The following is a 23,625-nucleotide window of genomic DNA, read 5'->3' as shown; positions in this document are numbered from 1 at the left end:
ACTTACTATCTGTGTGATCCTGGGAAAGCCTTTAGTCTTGTATGCCTCAGTTTCCTCATCTGTCAAGTTAGCTGGGAGAAGGAGTTGGCAAACCACTCCAGTATCTTTGCCAAGAAAAACACCAAATGAAGTCATGGAGAGTTGTACACGACTGAACAACAATAACAAATCTAAAATTCACTCTGTATTCAATGTAATAAATAGTATGAAAAAATTTTAAAGCAGAACTTTAAATTTAGATTTGTGTTCATTTATCATGTTTTCACCAAGATTGACAGATATTTTAACACTCCCATGATTGTTTTGGTTACATATCTACCAATCTTATATTCTGAAGAATATACACAAAATTTTTGCCAAATAATAAATGTAATTGATTCTTCTTTCATCATTTATCCTTCCAAATTTTTTTGAGCATAGTGGAAGAGGAGTAGTATTGTTGAAAAGGGAATAATGGGTACAAATTGTAAAACAGCCTCACTAGGCTTGATGTTGGGAAAAACTTACTTAACAATTAAAATTCCCAAAATTGGGATAGAGTGCCTCCAAAAGTGAACAACCACTTATTGGACATAAATTATAGTGGGGATTAGTTTCATGTATAGATTGCACTGGGTGCCTAGCTACTAAAGTCTCTTCCAACTACAAAAGTTCTGTGATTTGGATTCTAATGCATTCACACAAATAATGAATATATTCTTCTTAACTTATTGTAACCTTAATATTTTTCATTGGCTAATAGATTACTTATTTTGTGCAGCTATAACATTTATAATTTTTAAAAATGCAATATAAACCTCAATCAAATTGTTATAAAAAGACTTCAGAAACTTGACATATACCACTGTGCTCAGTAGTAAAATGATGAATTTTTAACTGACTTTTTTCTTCTTTGTAAAAAAAAAAAGTTTACAGTGGGAAAGGATTATGGAAAATTCTATCCTTAACGGTTGGTGGAACTATTGGCCTTTGCATTGGATTTCTTACTTCTGTCTACCTTGCTACATTACATGAAAATGATTTATGGTTTTCTAACATTAAGGTAAGATGTTTCAATTAATTATTGAACAATTATTTTCTCAGAAAATATAAGAAAGATTGAAAAATTCTGAATATCTACAGTATAGTTCTTGCAAATTGTCTATTCTTAATAAATCCATGAAATCAGAAGGCATAAATCAAAGGAATATTTCAAGTAAGCCAAAATCTATTAAGATTTTTGTTCTTCCCTGCCTGTAGTTTTAGCAGTCTAAAAATTCTCTCAATATGAGAGCTGTAGGATATCTGGGACAAAGACTTTCTGTATCCTGGACCTTGTTTAGCAGCTCTTTGTTCTTTCATTCACATCCTGGAGGTGTTGAGTATGGAGAACTGTTTTTCACTTCGTTGAAGTGCCACAGCAAACCTGGAAGGAAACCACATTATCCTCTGGAAATAAATGCTCTAGAAAGTAAATTTAGCAAAATGCTAAATTTTATCCCTTAAGTCTGGGGAAGGATTTACTGCAAGTCCTCTGTCAGAATAGTTTTTATGGATCATTCTTTGTATATTTAGAGCAAAAAGGCATTTTAAAGGACCAGTTAGTCCAAGACTAAGAGAGGTTAAGTGAATTGTCTAAGGATAACAAAGTCAGATAGAGAGATAGGAAGATAGCTACATTGATAACACAGTGGATAGAGTGCTGGATCTGGAGTTAGATACATGTATCTTCCTGAAGTCAAATCTCATCTTAGACACATATAGTATGACCCTGGATAAGCACTTAGCCATGTTTGCCTTAGTTTCTCACCTGTAAAATGAGCTGGAGAAGGAAATGACAAATCATTCCAGTTTCTTTGCCAAGGAAACTCCAAAAATGGGGTCACAAAGAGTCAGATATAACTGAAAATGACTGAATTTAAACCTGCTTTTTTTCTGATTTCAAATCTAAAGATCTTGTTATAATAAACTACCTCTGATTGTATTGGCTTTCAGATTCCTTTTAGGTCTCACCACTTCAATTTCAAATAGCAGGCCCATACTATCCCCACCAAAACCCTCATCCTGTTTTTAATCGCCCCTATTCCTCTCCAGCCCAGTTTGCTCCTTTCCTTACCCATTCTACTGTGTCCTTCAGAATGCTTGTGTTTGGGTCAATAAATTCCTTTGTATCCTTGATCTTTTCATTCAGTTGTTCATTTTTACCAGAAACATTTTTTCCCTTTGAGGAGATAGCATGTCTGTTGAGAACATGTCCATTCCTTCTACTTCCTGTTCATTTTCTATTTCTAACTGACTTTTACCTTTTTGATGTCTTTGCTTCCACTACCCTCTCCCCATCATAGTTTATCCATCTTTTGATTATTATCTTAATTTTTTCAATGACGTTAATTCCTGGAATCATGGTCTTCTTCTCTATCCCATTCCCTGCCATTATTCTTGAGGGACTGAGCACAGAATTCCTATACTGCCTCAATTTCAACATTCACTTTTCCTACCTCATTTCAACCATATTCCAATATTGGCTGCAGCAGACCTCTTACAATTCTCTTAAAACTTTACCACATTTCTGTCTACAGTCTGCTGTCATTTGTTCCCTGATAAACCTACTCTTTATTCTCATCATGGCTGTTTCTCCCTTGATCCATCCCTATTCTAATCCATCTCACCAACTTCAATTTTGCTTACCCCTCCGTGTTTACCACCAACCTCATATTTCACTATTTATAATCCCAAAATCTCTTGCCCCTAATTCTTGCCTTTTCTTTTTTGAAATATATTTTATTGATATCTTTTATTCTTACATTGCCTAAATTTCCCTCCATATTCTTTTCTTTGTCCTTCCAGAAATCCAGTTCATACAATAAGTTTTTTCTAATTAGCAAAACCAGTCACTGCAATAAAAAAAATCTGATAATGTATGTAGCCTGTTGACCCTCTTGTGCAAAGGAGCCAGAAGAGGTGTTTTTTCTCTTTTGAAGCCATTCCTTTTAATGTGCAACTTTAATTTTTTATTATTTTGCAGTGCTTCTTTCCAATTACATTATAGTCAGTTTGTATATTTTCTGAGCTCTGGTTACTTCACTTTGCATCAACTCATTTAATTCTTCCTATGTCTCTCTGTATTTATTTTATTTGTCATTCCATTACATTTATATACCACAATTTGTTTAATCATTTCCCAGCTGACTAGAATTTACTTTTTTCTAATTCTTGCCTATCACAAAAACTGCCATGCATATTTTTATTATTTCACCTTTTCTTTTCTTTTTTTAATTAAAGTTTTTAATTTTCAAGACATATGCATAGATAATTATCAACATTCACCCTTGCAAAACCTTGTGTTCCCAATTTTTTCCCTCCCTTTTCCCCACCCCCTCCCCTAGAGGGCAAGTAATCCAATGTATTAATAAACATGTGCATTATTTCCACATGTACAAACTTCACTGCACAAGAAAAATAAGATAGAAAAGGAAAAAAATGAAAAAGAAAACAAGATGTAAACAAACAACAACAACAAAATTGAAAATATTATGTTGTGATCCATAATCAGTCCTCTCTTTGGGTGCAAATGACTTCCCATGCGTATTTTTAATAGGTATATATTAATATATATATATATATATACATATATATGTGTGCGTGTATATACATATAAGTATAAAACTTCTTAGCTATTTTATTGATTCCTTATCTTCTTCTACATAATGACCTCTCCAAAACTTTTTTTCTTTCCCTTGTCACTAACCATACCACATTTCTCAATGTATGACCTAGCCTATGTTCTTGAGAATAAAATGTGAACTTCCTTAACTCCCCTTTTCCTTTCTTGAAAGCCTCTCATCATTAGCATCCTTTCTGTCCTCTTCCTCATTAGTTGATGAAAATATATCCTCTCTGCTCATTAAAGCCAGTCCTTCAAATTGTATGTTTAATCCTTGTTCTGGTATTCAACTTCTTCTTTGCTATTGACTTCTTATATATCTGTAAATAGGCTGAGATAGTCTCAATCCCACAAAACACCTTTGATCTTTCTAGCTACTGACTTATCTTTTTCCTTTCTTCCTTGCTAAGCTTGAAAGAAAAATTATTCCTGATTCCTACTACATTTTAACTCTTTCTACTCTCATCTTAGCTTCTATAATTTTTCCTCCTTTTTCCTTAATAAATGTTTTTGCCAGATGAATGGGTTTTTTGATCATTTTTAAATTTTCTTTTACCTCTTTGCACATTTTGGCACTGATTACATACTCCTCCTAGAAACTCAACTCTCCCTTAGCTTCAAGGACACTAGGCACTTCTCATTCTTTTACCTCTAGCTGTTTCTGCTCTGTCTCTAATGACTCCTTTACTCTTTCTATCTTTTTAATGTGGCTATTCTTTGCCTTTTTTTCCTTCTCTACACCCTCCTCTATGATAATCTTATTTACTGACATGGCTTCCACCACAACTTCTATGCATTTAACTCTCATATCTAAAAATCTTGATTTTTTTTTTTGTCTTACTGTCATCCTAAACTACCATATTCAGAATTGAATTAATCAAGCATTTATTAAGTACCATTAATACTTAATGTATTAATTACATACATTAATGTATATATGTAGGTACTTTGGGTACAAAGACAAAAATGCAACATATATTATGTATTTTATATATATATATATATAATATGTATATGTAGGATGTGTACAAAATATATTCAAGGGAGGAAGGAAAATGCAGTAGTGATTGGAATATTCAATAAGCAGTTCAAGTGATGCAAGACAGAATTTCAGGGGAGAGAAAAGCTGGATATAAAGATCTGCAAGTCATTTGCAGAAAATAATGATTAAACCTATGACCAGACTGATGAAGTTACCAAGAGTGAGGATGTAGAGAGATAAGAGAGCTCTAGAAAAAGTCTTGGGAAACATTCACAATTAGGAATTGTGAAATAGATGGTGAGCCAGCAAAGGAGACCAAAAAGAATAGGTGTCAGAAGAACCAGGAGAATGAAGTCATCAAAAAACAAAAACAACCTCACTTATAAGAAAGAGTTCTCTAGAAAGAGAGGATGGTCAGTAGTGTTAGATGTGTCAGGTTGTATAATGAGAGCATATAATATTTTGGTAAATACCATTAGAGATTAGTGATCCCTTTGGGAATAGTACTTTATTTTGAGTTGACTGATGAAGTTAGAAGCCAGATTGCAAAGGATTCAGAATAGAGTTTGAGAAGAGAAAATGGAAGTACTACTTGTAGAGAACTTTTCCTAGGAGTTTGGCAGTGAAATGGAGAACTTTTGGATGGTAGCCTAAGAGCATCTTAAAGTCTAGTGAAGATTTTTAAAGAATAGAATGAGAAAGTATTTATTAAATACATTGTGTGTGTGTGTGTGTGTGTGTGTGTGTGTGTGTGTGTGAGAGAGAGAGAGAGAGAGAGAGAGAGAGAGAGAGAGAGAGAGAGAGAAACAAAGAGGGCTGCTGCTTCTTAGAGTCCAGTAGGAGATCAGATATGAGAGACATGTTTATGTGCAGCTGGGAAATAATCAGGATGGGAAAGAAAAAGGTAAGGGAGAAGGAGTAGGAAGGAAGTTGGGTAGTGATTGAGGGAAGCAGTCTGCCTGAGAAGAAAAAAGGAAGTGGAATCCAGGACATGCAGAAAAAGGTTGCCCTTCAATGAGGAGAAAAATCACTTCATTATCAGAGACAAGGGAAGGAGAGGTCAGGAGTGATTATTAAAGTTTTGAGAAAGTAAAAATGAGAGTTTTTGCCAAACAACATCTTTTTGCTCAAGTATAGGGTGAGGGCCTTTATCTAAGAAAATGGGAAGAAGGGGAAGTTTGAGATGAAAAGAAAGGATTTGAAATAATTTCTGGAGAATGGAATAGAGAAATGGATTGCCTTGCTATAATGAGGGTCCAATTGAAGTTGGACATAATTTACAGTAGATTTCAGGAAGCATGGTTTCTCTGTTCAGCAGCATGTGAGGAGGGGTAAAGGAAGCCGGTAGTGAGAGTAATCCAGAGTTGAGGTTTACCATGATAATCACCAAGCCCTTCCTTCTCATGACTTGACTATTTCTGTCTGGGGCGCCACCATTCATCAAGTTCCACACATTTGAAATCTTGAAATTGTCTTGGCTCTTCCCTTTTGATGTAGGTATAAAAACTTTACATTTACTTCCATGTAGATTAGGCTAGTTCTTCCTTTAAAAGCATTGAGATGTTCCCTGAGAATATTAGTCTGGAGCACTCTAGATGACTCTCGTCACTGTCTCATGGTTTGGGTTTACAGTAGACACAAGGAAACAAAGTGGGAGGTTTTGATGAGACCTTCACTCATCTGAATTGACTTAAAGGGTTCCCTGATGCTCATCCCTGTTGACTATCCTTTTCCTTCTGTGGCTAAATCTCTGTTAACTTTTCAATGAACAATGAGTGTCTGACTTTGTTCTAAAACAGGACTTGTAATACTTGTGGAGACTGACTTGAATCAGACCCCACTCAGAACACCCCTCCTTTATATTGCATATATTGTTGTTGTTGTTGTTGTTGTTGTTGTTGTTATTATTTTGCTGAGGCAATTGAGGTTAAGTGACTTGCCCAGGGTCACACAGCCAGGAAGTGTTAAGTGTCTGAGACCAGATTTGAACTCAGGTCCTCTTGACTTCAAGGCTGGTGCTCTATCTATTATACTACCTAACTGCCGTATATATCACATATATTATTAATTACCAGACCACAGCATTTTTTTAATCCACCCTCTTTTCTCAATTCACACTATCACCATCTTAGTACAAGGCCTCCTTATTGTTCGTTCACATGTAATGTATTAGCCTCCTAATGATTTTTCTCATCTTCACTTCTTTCTCTGGCCTATTTCCATCCAGTTGCTGTATGCTCTGACTCATTCAATTTTAATGATCTACACCCTTGGATCTCACATAGACTTTATTTTGTAACTGATGCATTTTTAAATTTAATGTTGTATATTGAAATTATTTTTGTTTGGTTGTCTTATCTACCAGTGGTCTATAAGATTTTTAGTTGAGTTAGCTATACAAACTTTATATCTGTTTATATCTTATATAATTTTGTAATTCAATTAGCAATTAATATAGTATTGTATACATATTAGGTACTTAGATATTGTATTACAACATTTAAATCCAGTAAAAGCAGAACAATTTTTCAACTCTATTTCTAAATTATCCAAAGGCGAAATCATAAAGGGGGGAAATGCTTACTTTCAAATAGCAATTACTATATTTGAGTAGATGTCTTTTTTTTTCAACTTTGAGCTATTCAGTTTTTAGGTATATTGGCTTTATAACTCATTTATCTGCTTCTTGATTTATGTTAAAAGGAAAACTACTTTACTGAATAAAAACATTCTATTTTATCATTTAGATCCCAAAGCCTTGTGCAAGGATATTAAGTCAATGAAACTGAGATTTTAATCAGCATACCAGAGTTTATGTATCCTAAATAATCATTCTTTGAAAAGTAGACAGTTTGGGGGAACTGTATTCTTATGCCAAGGATGCTTCAATTTGCTCAAAATATATTTTGTTAGTTTTTATTTGGAAACTCTTTGACACCATTTTGTGAATTACAAAACTCAGTCTGATTACCTTAAAGAAAGGCATGCCTTATTCTCCACTCTAAAACAGTATTAACCAACTTCAATGTCCGTCTTCTCGCTAAACTTGTCTCTGACTTTTGACTGTTTCCAAAATTTAGATACACCTTCAAGGAACACCAAAAATGATAACAATATAGGTTGTAAAAGAGATTTCATATTCAGTAATTCCTCAAAATGCAAAACTACTGAATAATTATGTAGCCCTGTTTATAATATATCTTATTTTTCTTAATTTTAGTTCCTTCTTTTTTTGATCCAGCCATGCTAATGGTAGGGAATATAACCTTAAAGACTTTATTATTGGGAGCAAAAATAAAGTTGACAAAAGATTTGTTGTTCTTTTTTGTTTTTTGTTTAATGGTCTTTGGTTTTTTTGAGATTATTAATCATTCAGCATTTATTAAGTTCCTACTATGTGCCAGGCAAAAAAGAATTCCTGGCCTCTAGGACCTCAGAACCTAATGGAGGAAACAATATGAAAAAGAATTTTCATATAAGTTATATATAGCATATGTAGGAAATAATTAATAGAAGGCATTAGAATTAAGAGGTTTTGTTCATTTGAACCTGTCATATTCTTTTTGGTTTCTGTACTAGAATATGTAGATTACTGTACCTTAAATTTAACAAGATCAACCACATGCAGACTTTTGGTTTCCTTACTTATCCCAGATATTAAATCCTCATTAGTTGGTCATTCACCTTCTGTCCTTTGTAGTCCAAAAGTCCTTCTTGTCAGAGAAAACAGAAGCAAAATAAGAAATGAACAGCTCTGCCTTCATCTTTGATTATCTTTGTCTCTTTTAGTGGTCTCTCCATCCCTTTGGCCTTCCTCCTTTGCTTCCCAAAAAAACCCCAAAAACTCAAGATTATATTTTTACTTTTAAATAAGAAAAGTCTTTGCCTCATGGGCAATGTGAGAAGAAACTGGTGAAGTTTCAGAATTTTTCTCCTGGATTTTTTTCTCTTTATGTATTTATTTTTTTATGTATTTTTATGTATTTATTTTTTTCTCTTTATGTATTTAATTATAATCCCAGAGCTTTATGTCATTAAACAAAAAAGAACAACAAATCTTTTGTCAACTTTATTTTTGCCCCCAATAAGAAAGTCTTTAAGGTTATATTCCCTACCATTAGCATGGTTGGATCGATATTGCTTTATTTTTTGCTTTATTGCTTTATTTTTATCTCGTGTGCAAAAAATTATAAGATTCTAAAATGCTTTTGATCTTCTTTGTTGGGTTTCTGGGAAAGCCTGAAGTAATTCTCTTTTTGAAGCAAAACTTAGCCTCTATGATTTTTTTTTTTTTTTTGGAAGCAGTCTCTCCCCATTTGAGTTTCCCTAATAGAAGGGCTCTCTTCGAGTTTTTTGCTTGTTGCTAGTCTTCCTTTTTTATTATTGTTGTGGAAATTGAATTAATTTTTTAAAAAATTTTATTACTGTCTTTTATTTTTTATATCACCTAAATTTCCCAAAATTTCTGTTCTCTCTCTCCCCAAAAACCATCTCTGAAACAGATAATAAAGAAGAAGAAAAAACAGTTCAGGAATACTAACCAACACATCATCCAAGCCTGACATTATGCCCAGGCTTCTCTGATCTTGAAAAGATAGAGAGACAATATTATGACATATTTTTAAATTTTCTTTTAAAATTATAAACATCAATAAATATAAACATTTTCATATACAATGAACAGAAAAACATAATTTTATATGAAATATTAAATTTCTACTATATATGGCTTGTTTTTAAAGTAGTATTAAATTTAACTTGATACTACCCATGCTGACCTCCTTGTCTGTTTTTCTTCTGAACTTGTCTTCTTTCTTCTTTATCTTCTGACATGCTTTTCTTTCTTTTCTTATTTTTGGTATCATCATCACAACTGATTATCCACTATACTTCCTCCCTGTCAAAATAAAGACCTCTCCTGTCTTAGATTAATTAATACCATCTCTTGTAATAGATTAATAACATCTAAACAAAGGTACCAGTTGCCTGTGTCATTCTGCTGTTATTTCATCCACCCTGTCTCTGCTAAGGCACATGCTTTCATCATTTTCACCCATTTCTATATTTCTTAGAATTTTGGCAGTTCTAGAAGCAAAGAGCAAAGAAGAGCAAATTTGGTTGTTTTTTTGACATTTAAAAAATTCTGATAGGTAGTTTATTTTCCCCAAATTACTCGAATTATTTCTTGCCTGAAATATTTTTGTTCATTTGGTTAAGCTATAATTATCCAAATGGTAAAATAAAAATTGTACATAATACAGTTAGCTAGTAAGTTGCTCAATGCATCTGAAATATTTAAAAATATTCATTCTAGGTATTTGTAGTTGAAAAATTGTAATTGAAGCAGAGTAACATGAAAAATGAAGAAAACGTTGATTTAAAATTGTCAAGAAAAAACTTGTGTGTATCTGGATTATTATATCAATAAGGTATACTTTGGAGGTAGGGAAATATTGTAACAAAAATGTAATATTACATGTATATATGTGTATATCATCTGTAATTTGATGAGCTAATATTTCTTCCCAACTGAAAAAATGGAAAAATTTAGAGTAATTTTTAATCAAAAATGGCATGTAGATTTGGGAAGAGTAAAAAAATAACCAGAGTATTTAAAAGCTACACTCCATATTTCATTTTTCTTAGTTTTTTATTTAGCAGTTTTATAATTTTTATTACTTTACATATAAAATGTTTAAATTTATTCTTTAATGCAAGAAAAATAAGAGAACAATTATGAATCAGTGTTTAATCAAAATGAGTGGTTAACGGTTATATGTCTTGTATATACATAAAATTTTAAGTTAGAAGTCATTTATTTAAATGAATGTAACATTCTCTTTATATACAGAAGAGTTCAAGTAGAGAAAGTTGCTCAAGATCATATCACTAAAATGCCTGGGAGAAAATTTTTGTATTTATAAAATATACTAACTTATTTTTCCTTTATAGGCACTTCAACAGAATAGCTGTGCTTAATAATAATTAATACTACATTATGGATTATTTTATGCATTGTGACTGCAACATAGGGCACATCCCATTTTCATCTGATCTGTCATGTAAATAATCATTGTTATTATATCCAGTAGTGATAAATAGAAAAATTATTCTAAAGGATCTCAGAGTTAGTGATCAATGCATATTAATCACAGAAATGATAGAAACTGCTTAACATATAACTTCAGAATACAAAAATTTAGCAAACTTATTCTGGTGTACCACCTTAGATAGGGCAATGGTTCTCATTCATTTTGTTACTTAGCATGGGATAGTTAGTGACAAAGCTGCCAAATTTAATTCTTTTAATTCTGATTTATCAAGTAGGAAATTTAGAGATAATTTAAATTTTCAAAGATGATGTATTGTTTCTCAATAGATTCTCAATATTTCAATACATATACAACTCAGATGATCATTGAGATAACAGAACTCCTTACCTGTCTAGTTATAGTCATGTTATGACTAAGTGCAGTCTTTTCCAAATTTTTCTGGCAATTGTAACTTTTCCCATGTTGCCTTGTAAACAGTCTTTCTTCATAGTTGGAATGGATAGACCCCCAAAAAGAGGCTTTTTCATGATGCTTTGTAAAATCAGTATCTAATACAGTCCCTTGCACATAGTAGGTACTTAAGAAATGTAAATGTTAATGATTTAGAGTAAATGCATTCTCAGGTGGTTACAAGCTGTTATGGGCAGTAATAAGGCAATAAGTAATAAGTAATAATAATATATCAGGGTTGGGTAAAATATCATATATTCCTTCCATGTTAACATACATGGACTCTTCCATGTTAACATTTTCATTCCTAGTTTACTTTTTTATTAAGATTTATAGATTATGCATTTTTTCTCCCATTGGACAGTCCTGAAAAATAAAAGGCAGGAAGATAGTCTATTAATAAATATGATCTGAATAAGCACAATTAATGATAGAAACTATAGTAATAAGACTGCTGGTTACTTCAGTTTTTTCCAATTGAAAAAGAATTACCAAAAGTGTTGTCACATTTCTTAAAAATCCTCATCTTGTTAGCTTATGTTCTATGCCAAAGGTCTAGTCAACTTTAGAATAGAAATTACGCCATTCTAACAGATGGCCATAAATTTAACCAGCCAAGAAAACATGTATGTGTATTGAATGTTTGCTGGTGATATTCCCTTGTAGGATCCTTTCTCAACAGCTGTGTAAATGAAATTGCTGTGACCGAGCTTATTTGCTAATCTGGTTTTAAAGTGGATTTTAAGAAAAAGAAGAAAAAGAATAAAGAAGAAGGCAAGGAAAGAATTGAAAAAGGAATCCTAATACTAGTGCTGGAAAGGGCCTCAGAACCCAATGAGTCTGACCCTTACAGAACGTGACACCCTCCTAGTACAATAAGCATTAGATCTTGAATAACATGGCTTGTGACTCCTGAGCCATTCCCCTTTGTACCTTCCTCAGGCTTTCAGGGAACATTTATTTTTTTCATGAAATTCTGTAAAATAGGAAGTACTTATATGAAGTTTGTAATTTAAGGCTTAATTCAACAAACAAAAGTAACCCTTCTAAAAAGGCTTACATTTCTGTTAGTAGTTGACTACTTTCATGTCAGTAGGGAAAGTAGATCATTAAAAGTAAAATCTCATTTAAACCTGTTTTCCCTTTTAGTTTTGTCTTGTAGTTGCTACACAAAACACCTGTTAAATTGTCTTTTTTTCTCTAATTTCTTCCTTCTACTTTTTTGATTTTCCCATTCTTTTCTACTATTATCTTCAGAAGAAGAACTTTCATTGTCTCAAAAGCATTACATTCTCTGTGGAAAAAATGCAAATTAAAATGTGTAGTAGCTGTTCATTTTCAGTCTTTCGATGGTAACCTCTATTGGTACAGGTTTTTGTTGGCATGGTATACCAGGCAAAGTATAAATTGCTGTAAAACTGGAAAAGCATTTGAATGAATAAAGCAGATGTTCTCTTAGCTTGAAGCAGATGTAAAACTTGCAAGTGTCTGTCTAATAAAGTATAACATTTGGTTCTATACAGCTGGTGCCAAGATTACAAATTAATCATGTTTGAATGCATTTTTGCTAATTAGGTCCCCCTCTGTTTTTATACTTTGAGGGGGTATTAAAAAGGTTGTGTCACAATGAGTCACAATTTTTTCTTTCTTCCTCATATTGAAAGCCAGTATGATATAGTGAAAAGAACTCTGTACTCTCACATGCCATTTTATTCCAGTTGTTTAATTATGAGCAAGTTATTTAATCTTTCAGACCTTTTTATACTCACATATAAATTAAGACATTTAATATGCAAGCTATTTACCTCACCAATTTATGATGGGGAAAGCATTTTTAAATACTTTACATTATATAGAGGTGAAAATTATATTAAAGTAGGTTTGTAAATTGTTTGTGGATTTTTAACATTTTTCTACAAAATAAATTTGAAATTAATTTCAACCACGTGGATGATATAATGACTAATTTCAGTGGTTTTGGAGAAGATGCCTAGTCACCTTCAGCCAGGTTACCTCTACCCCTAAGACACATTGCATTGTTATGGAGACTGTTCTCCTTTCCTAAACATGGAGACTGTTCTCCTTTCCCCAAACAGTAAGAAAGTTTGATGCCTATCCCTCCAGATTGTGTAAAACTAAGTATACTAGACTAGATGATCTTAAATGTCTCAATTCAGAAATTCAGATGAACCTATAAATTGCCACAAAACATAGAAACCAGAAAACAAACACTATTTTTTCATTCCTATTTGTTCATTTTACAGCACAGTTTATAATTAATGAGTAGAGTTTGAGGAATAAAAGTAATGATATTTTGGTTTAATATTATGATAAGAGTAATTAAACAATTTCTTGGAAGAGTAAGGTTGAATATATCAGCATGAATGAAAATAAAAGCTAAATCTTTGATCACTGCTAGGAAAAAAAAAAAACATCATTTTAACCAAAATGACTATTGCCTATGCTTGAAAAATCATGTCTTTAATGCTTTCTGTATTGTCCTTTTTTATAAAGAAAGCTATGGGAATGAAATTAGTTTTATGAGAGTGGTTGGAGCTTTTTTCAAACTCAGATTGCTTTATTAGAGAACATAAAAAACTTGTTTAGCTCACAGTAAGCAAGACAACATATTGTATTTTATTAATTTATTTAATATTTTCCCCCATGTACATTCAAAGTAGTTTTTTAATATTTGATTTTTTTAAATGTTGAGTTCTAGGTTTTCTCCCTCATCCCCACCCATAATTAAGAAACCACATATGAAGTATGTTAAGTTGTTAAAGAAGTTGTGAGAGAAAATATAGATTTCCCACCCTAATGAAAATAAAAAACCCTCAGGAAAAATTAAGGGTGGGTGGGTGTGGGTGGGTGTGTGAGGGAAGGAAGGAGGGAGGGAGGGAAGGAGGAAGGGAGGGAGGGAGGGAGAGAGAGAATATGCTTCAATCTGCATTCAGACACCATCATTTCCTTTTTCATAGTAGTGGTGGATGATTATACTATGAGAATAGCAAAGTCATTTACAATTGGTCATCCCAGAATATTACTATTACTTTTTATACAGTACATTTCATTTTGTTTGAATTCATAAAGGATTTTCTAATTGTTTTTTTTTTCTGAGCACATCCTGCTCATCATTTTTCATTGAACAACTATATTCTATTACAATCACATACCACAGTTTATTGAGCCATTCCCCAATTGATAGATATCACCTCAATTTCCAGGTTTTTTTTTTTTTTTTTTTTTTTTTTTTTTTTGTCCTGGCAAGGGAGTTGCTACGAATATTTGTTTGTACATATAGGTCATTTTTCTTTCTTTCTTTTTTTTGGGGGGTGAGGGGAGGGTTGGGGATCGCTTTTGGTATTCATGCCTATTAGTGATCTTTATAGATCAAAGGATATGCATGAATTTATAGCTCTTTGGACACAAATCATATCTTTTGATTATTTATGAGTTGGGGCATGGCTCTTATTTTTTATAAATTTGATTCAGTTTCCTCTGTTTGAGAAATGAGGCCTTTGAGAAACTTGTGTTGAAATGAACACAACATATTGTGAGCTATTAAAGTATATTACCAAAATTAATTACTGGAAAACAGTGGTTCTTCACTTTAGGGGACTTATGACTATGTCTTACTAAAAATGTAAATACCCCACTACTAGATGTAGAAAGAATTTCTTTGGTACTATCATATTGAATTTAGAGAGGATCAGTGCTCTAGAAAATAAAAAAATTGTATCATACATAATCACCACATCAAAAATAAAGCCTAGTGGACTGCTTTTTAAAATGGAATTGTTATTATTTTTACCTGAGAAATAGTTGGAAGGTGGAAAAAATAAGCTCAACTAAAAACATAATCTTTTAGGGAAAGTAGTCTTAAGAATGATAATAGTTAGTAATACTGAATGTTAAAAAGGAAAAACATTGGGAGTCTTTAGTTGTAAAATATTAATACTACAATTGATAAACTATTTACAGAATTTAAGTCAGAAAGGATCTTAGAGCTCATCTGACTTAACACATACCAAACCATTTCCCCCTATGTGAACTTATGCCTAAAATTGATATAACAATATTCTTCTGAAAAAGTTATATTTCTGTGAAAGAAGTCCGATTTTGCATACTGCAGGATAGAATTTTCTGACCTACCAAATGAAAGATTCAATATTGATGTGAATTCTAATTTTATTTTAATTGTAAACATATGTGTGGATAAATATATATATGTATATTCATATATACACACAATATATGTATACAATACACATACACATATATGTATCCTAGGAACTTTATAAAATCATAGGTTTTTGACCTGTATAGGATGCTTCATTTAATGTAGATTAATCCCCTTCTTTACATAATGAGGAAATTAAGACCCAGAGAGAGATTATGATTTTCCTAAGGTCACACAGTTTGATTGAATTGACTTTTAAACTTGGGTCTGTGATCCAAAACTCAATATTCTTTGGGGTATGCCACTCTTCTACAACCACCATCAGCCCTGACATTTTTATATTGTTTTTTCAGTTAAATTCAGTATTATACAGTGTTATATAACCAAATGTGACTATAACAAGATTATTTTAAATTTTCAATTCTTTTGGGATGGAATAAATTATTTAAATTCAGTTTAACATTTTTTATTCATTTTCTTCCATTAATATTTTTCTACTTTGGTGACACTTGTCAAAGTAAAATTCATATGTAAAAGTCCTTCCTTTAGTGACAATACCTTATATTTTTAGAGTGAAAAGAAAATTGCTCATTTGCATTATTAGTGTGGGATCAATATTACTTTTTTTTAAAGTTTATTTTTAGGCTACCTATAATTGCCATGATTCTAATATTATGTGGGAATATGTAAGTTTTTAAAATTTAAATTTGATTTCTTTTTCTGTGTAGAACCTTTTTTTTTTTTTTTAATCCTTTGGATAAACTCACATGTAAACTTACTTGACTAATTTCCTGAGATTCTGGTTTCAGAGTTTTTTCTCCCTTCATTGCCACTATAACAATTGCTGAAATATGCTAAAATCACACACACACACACAAAACAGAATCTCTTTTTTTTTTTCCAGGAAGTAGAGCGAGAAATATCATTCAGAACAGAATGTGGATTATATTACTCTTATTACAAACAAATGCTACAGGCTCCAACTATTTCAAAAGGTAATTAAATTAATAGAAAGTTTTACCTATTATTCTGTGGAATTGTTTTACGTGTAACTCATTTGAAGATATTATTTTAATCAATATTGTACTTTTAAAATGAAGTTATGGTTATTATTTGAGAAGTAGATGGAAGTTATTTTAAAGATTGTCCCAGATTCATAAGGAGAGTGCTATAGTAGTCAGAAAGCCAGCCTTGGATCAGGATAACAGGACTGTCTTCAAGTCAGGCCCTAGGATTTACTAATTGTGTGATGCTGGGCAGATCATTTAACTTTAATGACTTGGGTAACTATTTGGCTAAATAAACAGTGGCTCTTCTATGTTAATAAAAGGAATTTTCTCACCTGAAATTTCCTTACACTGATGAAATCATAAGGCTAAACACTCTCTTCCCCTTAAAAAAAAATCAAAAATAAAACAAATCACTACTACAAATTTATACAGCTGCCTTGGTCATAAAAGAAGTCTTTATTGTGACCATTTAAACACTGCTTTTAAAATATTTTGTTATACATTTGCACTTGCCTCCCTTAAATACACACATACACAACTATTCTTTTTGAATTTTCTGGATTTTGAATGAAGAGTTGAATTAAAAAGAATTTATTAAATGCCTTTTATACACAGCACTGAATATACAAATTAAAAAGCAGAGACAGGACCTACTGTTAAAGAACTCACAATTTAATGGGGTGGGATGACACATATAGGACATTTAAGTAAAATGGAAAAATATCCTATGGTTCTTAGGGGACAGTGCAAAACAGATGGTAATGCATCTTTTAAAATATTATTTCTGTTAATAAAATCATATCTGTTTCTCATTTTGAGCCTTCTGACTACTAAAGGCTTTGTTGTCAATAACTTTTTTTTCTGGATCTCCAATAACTATAGTTGCTGAAGGCGATAGGGGCATAGTGGATATGGGAGGTGAAGGATAAGACTTCAGTACCTGTAGAAGCAATGCCAGACTTCATTTCTGTCAGGCTTATTTTTGGGGATGATAGGATGGGAGTTGGGGAGGAAGTAGGACTCTCATTCCTAGATTTCTTGGGTTTATCTGCTCATCAGTGTCTAGTGATGGAGGTAGTAAGGAAAATAGGCCTCTTTTCCATAGGGATTGCCAAGCTAGAAACAGGGCTGGTGGTCTGGGGAAAACACTATTCCCAGCCTTTCTGGTTTCAGGAGCCTTTGCTGTATCCATTGGAGTCTGAGGGATATTGGCTATGGAGCTAGCACCAATAGCTTGTCTTGCCTGGCATGTACCATCTCTCATCCTTTAAGGATTCCTTGCACATTTATGTAGGCTGATAGGCCTGTTCTGCTTCTTAATTCTCATACTGGTCTGCTTAAAAAACATTCACTCAAGGGAAATATAAAAATATTCAGTTTAAAAGCAACTAGCATGGGAAAATAGAACAAAATAGAAGTTATAATAATAACATTTCATTATTCTGCTATATTAAGAAAATGCTAAGATAAATACATTATGGATCACTTGACTATATATAGTCAATTTTATCTGTGTCTAGAAATATATATTTTTTAATCATGAATGTATGTGTATATATATATATATATATATTCCTTTATTTCTCTTACCTTTTGAAATCACTCCTCTGGTATCTTTTTTATTCCCTCTGTTGCCCATGCACAAGTCAATCATACTTTTATATTATACTGAAGTCAACCAAAAGATTTTCTCCCACTGTATATATATATATATATATATATATATATATATTTGCTCAGAGTAATGTAGATGCTCTCTGAGGCTTTGAGTATGAAACTAGCAATAGATAATACTCACTGTCTAAGGACCAGCCGTTATACAGAGAAGCTTCCAGTTTAGTGTGGAGAAGCTTCTTGACAGTTCATGGGTTTTAAAGTCATGGCTGTGGTAAGCAATAACAAAGAAAAAAATTACAGTAGTATATGTATAGTCTCTAATGCTTTTGCAGATGACAGAAAAAGGAACAGAGGATACTAAGACTTATATTTCTTAGCTCCTATTATCTTAATTGGTGGCATGATAAATATGAGATCTTTTTCTTAGGATCAACAATTATATTATACACAGTAAATATTTATTAAATTTGAATTTGACTTAAATTTTATATACTACCTGAATACTGAATTACCATTAAGATTTCCTCTATAAATATGAATGTAATTTCCTTAAGAGCAAGTACTACTAGGTTTTTTTAACTTAGTGCCTTTAACATAGTCATGGAAGATGAAGTGACCCTCCTTATCAACTCCAACCCCTTATTTATCTTTTTGCTCTTCTGTTTCTTCTAGGAGCCTACCCCTATAATAGTCATTTCTCCCTAATTTTCAAACTCTTTATATACTGACTCCCATATTTTCTGTTTAACTGCTAAACTTCTAGGAAAAAACCCCTACGCTTATTGTTTCAGGTTTTTTCACCTCTAATTCATTCTTTCCTACCCTCAACCCCCTGTCAACAATTGAGTGAAACTGCTCTCTCTGGAGTTATCATTGAGTTGTTTGTTGCTAAATCCAGGGGACATTTCTGAGTCCTCATCCTTTTTAACCTGTGTGCAGTCAGTGTTTGACATTGTTGATTACCATCTCCCTCTGGACACTTTATCCACCTCACTTTTTTGTGATACTGTTCTGTAGTGGTTCTCTTTTTACATGCAGGACCATATTTTGAAATTTCCCTTGCTGGATTATCATCCATGTCCTTCTCACTCTGAACCTATATACCATAGAACTCTTGTCATGTACCTTCTTTATTTCTCCATTCAATAGAATATTAAGTATTAATTAAGTATGTCTTAGGCAGGCATTGTGCTAAGCATGGGGGATGCAGAAAGAAAAATGAAATGGTTCCTGCCCTCAAAAAACATACATTCTATTCAAAGAATCAGAAAGGGTCTCTTAAAGGAGGTGGCTTACATTTCACTAGGGACAAACAGCATGTACACAAATAAGTAAATATGACAGCAATACTAGTTAACATTTATATATCTCTTATCATGTGCCCAGAACTGTCTCTTCAAAAATATTAACTCACTTGAACCTCACAACAACCTTGTGAGGTAAGTACAGTTTTATCCTCATTTTACAGATAAGGAAATTGAGGGAAATAGAAGTTAAATGACTTAACTAGGATTACACAGCTAGCAGCAGTCTGAGGTTGGATCTCCAGATTCAGTGCTCTATGCACTATGCCTCCTGGCTGCCCAAAGTGCAAACTTTGCAACATAAGTTCATTAGGGCATAGGAGAGAAGTAGACAGATGAAATAGAAAAATCAGAAAAAGCTTCTTGAAGGAGATGACTCTTGAATCTCGAAGGGAGTGAAGGCTTCCATAAAGAAAATGTGGAGAGAGGATTCTTTATTGAAGAACAGCAAATACGTTTGTTTATCTGGCGTAGAAATCATATGAGGGAAAGTAGTGGAAAATGAGTCAAGAAAGATAGATGAAGAATAGATTGTAAAAGGACTTTAAAATGCTAAATAAAAGTTTATCTTTTATCCCAGAGACAAAAAAAAAGTCTCTGAAGTTTCTTGAAGAGAGTAGAGTTGTAGCCAGACCTATCATATTTTAGGAATATTAATTTGAAAACTGTTAGGGGATAGATTAGAAAGAGGAGAAAAGAAGAAAGAACTGCTTAGATGGGTAGCATAATGGGCTAAGTGAAAGATGCTAAGGGCTTGACTAGAGTATCATAGTGAGAATGCAGATGGAAATTGTATGGGAATATGAAAGATGTTGCAGATATAGAACTGACAAGATTTGGTAATTGTGGGAGGGGAGAGACAGGAAGGATATAGGTTAACTTTAATATTGCATTCTTACCTGACTGGAAGAATGTTGGTATCATTAAAGGTAATAGCAAAGCTAGCAACAGGAGTGGCTTTGGGGAGAAAATGATGAGTGGCATTTTCAACATGCTTAATTTGAGATGTTCATGGAATATATTTGAGATGCCCATGGGATGCCCATATATCTTTTATTTCTATGATAATATGTCAGTTCCTTGAGATCAGAGACCATTTCACTGATCCCTGGTACCAGTATTAAGTGAAACAAAAAATAAGGAGATGAATACTTACCAAAATTATTGTAGAGCTCTCACCTTGGCACAGGGATGGAATAGGAGTAGTATCTTCTCATATCTCTTCCTTGGAGACATACTTATTCTTTGTAATTTTGCATCATTCACTTTTGATTTTTGTGTGTGTATGATTGTTCTTTCCATTTATAGGATAATCGTTATGTATATTCTTTTTTGTCTCTGCTTACTTCACTCATCATCAGTTCATGTAAATCTTTACAAGTTTCTCTATAATGATTATGTTTGTTATTTCTTACAGCACAGTAATAATCGATTCCATTCATGTACCACAATTGAATAGCTATTCCCCAGTTGATGGACAATGTTGTTTTCGGTTCTTTTCTATCAGAAAAGGGCTGCTATATAAACATTTACCGCATGTGGGGACTTTATTCTTATTAGTGGTCCCCTTGGAGGCCTAGTAGCCCCTAGGCTTAGGATAAGCCTAATAGTGAAATTTCTGAGTCAAGGGGTTCAACAGTTATTTTATTTGAAATTCCAAATTGTTTTCCAAAATGGTCTTATTGATTCACAATTGCATCAATAATGCACCACTGTGACTATCTTAAGGAAAGCTTTTAATGCTAATCACAAGGCATTATATTTGATCCTGGATGTGATAAAGATCCATTGTAGTTCATTGAGCAAGGGAGTGACCTGGTCAGATGTGTGTTTTAGAAAAAAATCACTGACATCTGAATGAACTAAGTCTTGTAGTAGACCAGACAAGAGGTGTTGTGGCTGTATGAGTAAGGAGAAGGGATTATGTAAGAGAAATATTGTAGAGGTAGAAATGACAAGATTTAGCAGTGGATTGGTTAAGTGTGAGAGTTGGTATAGAATGGGTTTACCAACAGATTCCCAAGATGGGAGAGGAAAGTATAGCCAGTACAGAGTTGACAGCATAGGAAAAAACTGAGAATTGTTGGTAGTGAAGATCATGATGAAAATGAAGTGCAGATTTTGAGGTCATAAGATGTAGAGAAAGATGAAATGATAAAATACATTAAGTAAAGGAATTTCAGAGTTCTATAATATGGAAATGAAATTCTTGTGGATGAAAGCAAGGTCAAGGATATGGCCATTTCTAATTTAGGTTGAGTTGGAATAGCTCAGTAGGTCATAGGCATGGAATAGATTGAGAAACTGGCTTACTTGTGGGGATATCAGCATCCCTGATGTCCCTTAGAGCAAGAAATGGATAGGAAATATTCTGAGCCTGGCTCTGGACCTGAACTCGTTGAGTAAGGAAGAAGAATGTCCTGGGATCTATATCCTATTTACCATACCATTTTATAAATCCCCTGAATTGTAGTTGCAAGAATCCATTATATATTTTCAGAGGCTTCAGTGCTTAAATGTTAACCTAATAAATCCTTCATATTTGCATAGGACTTGACAGTTTTCAAAGCACTTTCACAAAGATTATCTCATTTAATCTTCATAACAAACCATCAGACAAACTCCCCTTGTATGTTTTTTTTTTTAATAGATGAGAAAACTAAAGACTTAAAAAGATTAAGTAATATTAATCTATATTCTCAGGTTACATGTCTACTAACCAGCAGAAGTGACTGAAACCCAGATTTTATTCATAATCTAATGTTCTTTCTATTATACCAGTCTATTTCTACTTTGAAATTTTGAGAACTGTGCTTGGTGTGCATAAAGTAAATGATTTGATAACAGAGAGTTTCTTGATATAATTTTGGAAAATCATGTCATTTAAATCTATACTATTTTAAAGAATGATTACAATTAAAATATTATTTTTTTTAATTTTTAAATATTAACTTTAGGTTTCCATGGATTGATATATGATAATAAAACTGAATCAATGAGAACAATTAACATCCTTGAACGAATGAATATTTACCAGGAGGTTTTTCTCAGCATTTTATATCGAGTTCTACCTATACAGGTACACTTTGGGTTTCTTTTGTGTCATTTAATTAATATCATCACATGAAGGTGACAATTTGCTGTTTTGAATTATAGCTGCTTCTATTTTTGTTCTTGAAATCTGTATCAGATATTTACAAATTTGCTTTTAAAATACACATTTTTAAACTTGCATTATGGTCTTTGCTTTTTGTTAATATGTTATAATGCATTTTAATATTTACACATATAAAAATATAAAGCATGCAATAATATAAATATGTAGTTTAAAGGATATTCACTTTAAAAGTTAGCATTTCTAATTTACCTCAAAGGGAAAGCAACTCCCATTTATATCAATATTGGAACTCAGGAATCTTAATTTATAAGAGTAGAGACAATTTCTTTTTAAAACAACAGTAATGGGGCAACTAGATGGCACAATTGATAGAGCATTGAAATCAGTAGCACCTGAGTTCAAATCTGGCTACAGACACTTAACATGTCCTGGCTATGTGATCCTGGGCAAATCACTCAAATCCCATTTGCCTTGCAGAAAAAAAAAAAAAAAGAAGTCATTAAAAAAACAACAGTAATGTGCTATTCTCAGGAGAATGGGCTAAGTTCAGGCACAATTATTTGGACTGCAGAATAATGCCGAGAAACTCATTGGGTTGTTCTTTGCCCTTTTTTGGGAAGAGGAAGCATTGCTAGCACTTTCTTGAATACAAAGCAAAAAAGTAGGCTCACAACACTGTGGAGAGGGTAGAAACAAGATAGTGGGGGGAAAAGGCAGGAACTTGCCTGAGCTTTCTTCAATATCTTTAAATATCTGAATATCTTTAAATAATGTCATAAAACAATTCCTGGAGTAGCAGAACCCATGGGGTGAAATAACCTTTCAGCCAAAGACAACTTAGAAAGTCAACAGAAAAAGGTTTGTCACACCTGGATGAAAGTGGAATATAATCCAGCGCAGGCTGTGCCGGCACAAACCCAGTCCTGGCAAACCAGGAGCAGGCCTTGGAGAAACTGAATCAGCGATGGCAGCACTTGCTTCCAAGCCTCAACCCACAGATGGTAGGCGAGTGATGAGCTGGTCAGAAGAAGATTACAGGAGTCTTTTTGCTTTCAAAACAGAGGAGGCAGAACACTGAGGCTTTAGCTCAAACTTGGATCTGGATTGCAGTCCTGGATGGCAGTGCCAGGGTGAGGAGGAACACTAGGATACCAGAGCCTGTGGCCACAATAGAGCAGAGATACTCCTCACAGTTCCATGGAAGAAAAGAATACTTGTGATCACTCACAGACCAGAATGTAGTAAGCACACCTCTTCTTAGACTGTCC

The 23,625-nt window shown here is 32.9% G+C and overlaps 1 protein-coding gene across 3 annotated transcripts in view; it reads left to right on the top strand.

The window, feature by feature from the left end:
* Window positions 1-23,625, top strand: part of DPY19L3 (dpy-19 like C-mannosyltransferase 3) — a 91,230-nt gene that overhangs the window by 15,218 nt on the left and 52,387 nt on the right. For 2 of the 3 annotated variants that reach the window (XM_023494155.2, XM_031954387.1), the window contains exons 3-5: window positions 909-1,042; window positions 16,213-16,303; window positions 22,197-22,318. In XM_023494155.2, the coding sequence (XP_023349923.1) occupies window positions 909-1,042; window positions 16,213-16,303; window positions 22,197-22,318 (347 nt within the window). The remainder of the gene's footprint in view (window positions 1-908; window positions 1,043-16,212; window positions 16,304-22,196; window positions 22,319-23,625) is intronic. The other variant, XM_031954388.1, reaches the window with a different exon arrangement.

This window comes from Sarcophilus harrisii, chromosome 2 (assembly GCF_902635505.1).
Source record: "Sarcophilus harrisii chromosome 2, mSarHar1.11, whole genome shotgun sequence".
In the NCBI taxonomy this organism is placed as follows: Eukaryota; Metazoa; Chordata; class Mammalia; order Dasyuromorphia; family Dasyuridae; genus Sarcophilus; species Sarcophilus harrisii.
Note: the sequence above shows the minus strand (reverse complement) of the source record. Positions and strands in the feature narration are given on the sequence as shown.